The sequence below is a fragment of the Lepidochelys kempii genome, chromosome 1 (assembly GCF_965140285.1).
Source record: "Lepidochelys kempii isolate rLepKem1 chromosome 1, rLepKem1.hap1, whole genome shotgun sequence".
NCBI classification, from domain to species: Eukaryota; Metazoa; Chordata; order Testudines; family Cheloniidae; genus Lepidochelys; species Lepidochelys kempii.
In genome coordinates, this window is record NC_136380.1 from 268,070,157 (window position 1) to 268,074,817 (window position 4,661).

Here is a 4,661-nt window from a genome sequence, read left to right on the forward strand (position 1 = left end):
CCTAACACTATGCTATAGTTGCCTTTATTGCCCCCTGAGTTCTGAGATACTTCCTGCAATCGTCCCACCAGGGATGCAGCATCATCAGGATTGGGTCCTATTCCCCCCCATTTCCATAATGTAAGGCCGGCAAATTGAGTCGCATTTTCTCTGAGAATGTACCCCACATAGCCTCCAGCACGGGCATAGTTGGCTACCTCAGTACCATTGGGATACAGCAAAAGAGTAGTACTTGCATTGTTTCCCAAAATTAGAATTTTCTCACAGTGGGTTTTCGGGTATTTTCCCAGAGTAGTTTTGCCTCGGGTGCGTAGCGACCTTTTTTCTACGCACAAGGGGGCCTTAACGAGCAAGTCTGGGCGATGGTTCGGGATCCAGGTCCTAAAATCTATGGGTCCCCTTCCCCTTTTTCCCTTTTGGCCGTACCACGCCAAACCATTTTGCCAAGAATTGAGGAGCGCTGGAACGGGCAAAATGGGTAACCCTTGCAGTGAATGGGAAGAGAAGTGGGAACACACCCAACAGTCACTAACATTCCATGCGTTGGTTAAATTTTGGGCTAATTGTAGAAACGTATTTTTATCCCAACCCCCCAGGGCAGAGGTCCAGGTTAACGCCCATAGCCATACATACATTATAAACACTACCAGCTACTAACAACTCTAAAAAAAATAATATTAATACAATATTTGTAACAGTATACTAATACTCCAGAGTTCTGTAACTGCTTCTGATTCCGCTGATTGACCGGTACCCAGTTCATGTAGAAGCGGCGGTTGTGATGGGAGTCGTTGGGGATGTTGGAGCAGGAACCTTTTTACAGTGGCTGCAGTGCACCCATCTATCGATGCCCTCGACCTTCACTGCAGTTGGAGTAGTCAGAAGGACTTGGGCCGGGGCCGACCACCTTGGTTCCAGGCAATGCTTCCTTCGATGGATTTTAACACAGACAAAGTCTCCTGGAAAAAGAGAGTGCGCACAAGTATCAAGCGGTAAAGGTTGGGCATCTTTTACTCTGGCCCATGCATCACTCAAGGCATCTTGCAACATGCGACAATAACCCGCCAACTTATCTTGCCCAGCCATTAATGAAGTTTTTGCTGGGGCAAACCCGTCTACACTGGTTAGAGGAATCGGCAAGGGTCGGCCAAATAGAATTTCGAACGGTGTCAACGAATGCTTCCTATGGGGTGTATTACGAAGATTGGTTAACACTATGGGTAACACTTCAGGCCACTTTAATCCAGTCTGCTCGCATAGCTTTGCCAATTGGGTTTTTATCAGCCCATTCACCCTTTCTACTTTTCCTGAACTTTGTGGATGATAGGGGGTATGCAAGGCTTGTTTTATGCCAAGGGCCTTTGCTAAGTGTTGAATAATTTGGGAAGTGAAATGGGGGCCTTGGTCACTTTCCAAACGAGTCATTATCCCGAAGCGGGGCACTATCTCCTTGAGGAGACACTTCGCTACGGATACTGCATCTGCCCTTCGAGTGGGGAAAGCCTCAACCCACCCTGAAAAAAGATCAACCAGGACAAGCAAGTGTTTTAGTCCTGTCACTGGTGGTAAGTCCATGAAGTCCATCTGGACCACAGCAAATGGGTACTCAGGCAGTTTGCAATGTCCCATAGCTTGTGGTTTGACTACTTCTTGGTGATTGTACCGTTGACACAATTCACACTGTGCAGTGACGGTCTTCGCAGCTGCATGGACCCCCGGAGCAAAAAACAACTTCTCCATTTGAGCCACTAATCCCCCCTTTCCCAGGTGCGAGGCCAGGTGGAGTGCCTGGGAAACCTGAGGGAGGAGTTGTCTTGGGAGAACCGGACGACCGTCCGGGCTGACGTAGAGGTTGTCCTCATTTAGGTGGCATCCAATGGATTTCCAACGGCTAACTTCGGCCGGGGGCGTCGTCTGCTGGGCAGAGAGCAAAACGGCTGGCGTCACTGGTTGCAGTAGCAGGGGTGCCAAAAAAGGAAAAGGGGCTGGAGCCCCACAGAGGGCAGCATGACGGGCCGCCGAATCGGCTGCAGCATTTCCCTTGGAAACCTCGTCCGAGGCGCGGGAGTGGCCCTTACAGTGTGTAACCGAAACAGCTGCAGGAAGTTGAATAGCCTCTAACAAGGCAGAAATCAAGGCAACATGGGAGATCTGAGAGCCACTGGAGGTAAGGAACCCACGATGCTTCCAAAGTTGTCCAGTAGAGTGGCATACCGAAAAGGCATATTTGGAGTCAGTATAGATGGCCACAGTTTTGTTTTCAGCTAATTGACAGGCCCTAACAAGCGCCACGAGTTCTGCTGCTTGCGCTGACTTTTGTGTAGGTAAGGCATGCGCTTCAAGCATTGCCATCAGGGTAACAATTGCATAGCCAACTCGTAAGGCCCCAAACTCGTCCCGACAGGCGGAACCATCACAAAATAATTGGAGGTTAGGATTCTGCAATGGAATATCAGAGAGGTCAGGACGAGGCGTGGAGATCAAATCCACCACGTGGAGGCAATTATGAGGTTCCCCATCCTCAGGCAGAGGCAAAAGGGTTGCAGGATTCAGGACTTCGCAGCGGCGTAGGGTAACAGCCTGATTGGCGAGCAAGGCCAATTCGTACCTGGTCAGTCTGGCTGCTGTGAGGTGCTGCGTGGATCCACGATTAAGAAGTGCTGCAACGGCATGAGGCACTTGAACTAGAAGAGGGTGGCCCAAGATAAGCCCCGAAGCTTTCTCAACCAACACAGCGGCAGCCGCAACAGCGCGGAGACAGGGCGGAAGACCCTGAGCCACTGGGTCAAGAAGGACCGAAAAATAAGCCACCGGTCGCTGGCCAGGCCCAAAGGGCTGAGTTAGCACACCAGACGCCGTGCCAGATTGTTCATGGCAAAATAAGGTGAAAGGCTTTGCGTAATCCGGTCTGCCCAGGGCTGGTGCAGAAGTTAATGCTTGTTTGAGGGCGGTAAGGGCGTTGTTGTGTAGAGTCGTCCATGGTAAGGGTTTGGGAACGGAATCCAGCAGCAAATCGGTGAGGGGGTGCACTAACTCCGCATAAGCCGGAATCCAGGCTCTACAATAGCCACTTGCTCCCAGTAACTGGCGGAGTTGCTTTTTAGTGGTAGGCCTTGGCATACTCAGAACACTTTCAATCCTGTCCTGAGTAAGTGCAGTAGAAGCATATGAAATACGATGCCCCAAATATTCCACCTCGGGTTGGGCAAACTGTAGCTTGGAGAGTGCCACCTTGTGACCTTTTTCGGCCAATGCAAAAAGAAGGATTTGAGTGTCCTGTACACAGGCAGCCTTGGCTGTAGAGCACAATAACAGATCATCAACGTATTGAATCAAAGTAGAACCCATAGTCAACGAAATAGAGTCCAGATCTCGCTTTAAATACTGGCTGAAGATGGTAGGGCTCTCCCTGTAGCCCTGAGGGAGGCGGGTCCATACGTATTGACATCCGTCAAAGGTAAAGGCAAATAGGAACTGTGAGTCTGGGTGCACAGGGATGCTGAAAAATGCTGAAGACAGATCAATCACAGTAAAATAAAGTAGCCCCTGGGGGAATAGCAGTTAAAATAGTTGCTGGATTGGGAACAACCGGAGCTCTCGGGATCACAATAGCATTAATTCATGCACGAAACGGTAAACCGGTTTGCCATCGGGGCCAGGCTTGGGTTTCTTAACAGGAAGAATAGGTGTATTGCAAGGGCTGGTAGCCTCCTTAATGATTCCTTGAGTTAAAAGCTGTTGTAGGACTGGCCGAATGCCCTCTATGGCCTCTTTAGGCAATGGATATTGCATTTTTCGGGGCAGATGGATATCTGTACGGTAATTGATATACACCGGTTCTGCTGACTTTAAAAGTCCAGTTTCAGTGGACGCCGAGGCCCACAATGCTTCAGGAATATCAGATAACTCAGCAGGGACAAAGGGGGCGGTGGGTGTAGTGGCTAACAATGCCATTACCGTAGCTTCAGGGACCGAAGTAGGGACTGAGAGATATAGCCCCTCCGGGCTGCAAGTTATAGTTGCTCATAGTTTACATAACAGATCTCTACCTAATAAATTTGCAGGACAGGAAGTTGCAATTAAAAAGCTATGATCCTCTGATAACGGGCCAAGCTGGACCGTTTGCTCCACAGTTAGAGGAAGGGCGCACACGGTGCCACCAATGCCTATAGCTTTTACGGTTGCAGAAGTGGTAGGAAGGGTGGGGTCCTGTAGAGTACTTCTATCTGCCCCGGTGTCAATTAACATTGAATAAATTTTTCCTCCCACCACAACTGGAAACTCCGGGTGGTTTGCATCCAACTGCACTGTCCAAGAAGCGGAGGGGGTTCCTGGCGAGGGGGACGAAGCATTGTGGGCGGCTAGCTTTCAATCAGTATTTCCTTTTTCTCCCCCCATTTCCTGTACCCTCTGGTAGGCTTGCATAAGAGGGTCAGCTGGCTGGAGGGGGTAATTTGGGCACTGGGCAGCCCAGTGTCCTTTTTGTCGGCACCGCCAGCACTCATCTGGCCTTGCCCTCCCGGGCCGTGGCTGGAAGTTCTGACCTTGTGGTCCCCATCCCTGGGTAGAGCTGCCTCCTCTTCCGCCTCGTCCCCGAAAGCCTCCCCTCCTGTGGCTTGCATCCCGTCCCCGAGAGCCGTCTTGGAAACCTTGCAACTGCA

The 4,661-nt window shown here is 50.5% G+C and overlaps 1 protein-coding gene across 1 annotated transcript; it reads right to left on the reverse strand.

Moving 5' to 3' along the window:
* Positions 1–759: 759 nt before the first annotated feature.
* Positions 760–3,348, reverse strand: LOC144930429 (protein NYNRIN-like). Its single transcript, XM_078852269.1, has one exon. It carries the CDS (start codon positions 3,346–3,348, stop codon positions 760–762), a length of 2,589 nt encoding a protein of 862 aa, XP_078708395.1.
* Positions 3,349–4,661: the final 1,313 nt, after the last annotated feature.

Coding starts and splice junctions, on each gene's coding strand:
- LOC144930429 (XM_078852269.1), bottom strand. CDS start 3,348: ATGGGTTCTACTTTGATTCAATACGTTGATGATCTGTTATTGTGCTCT.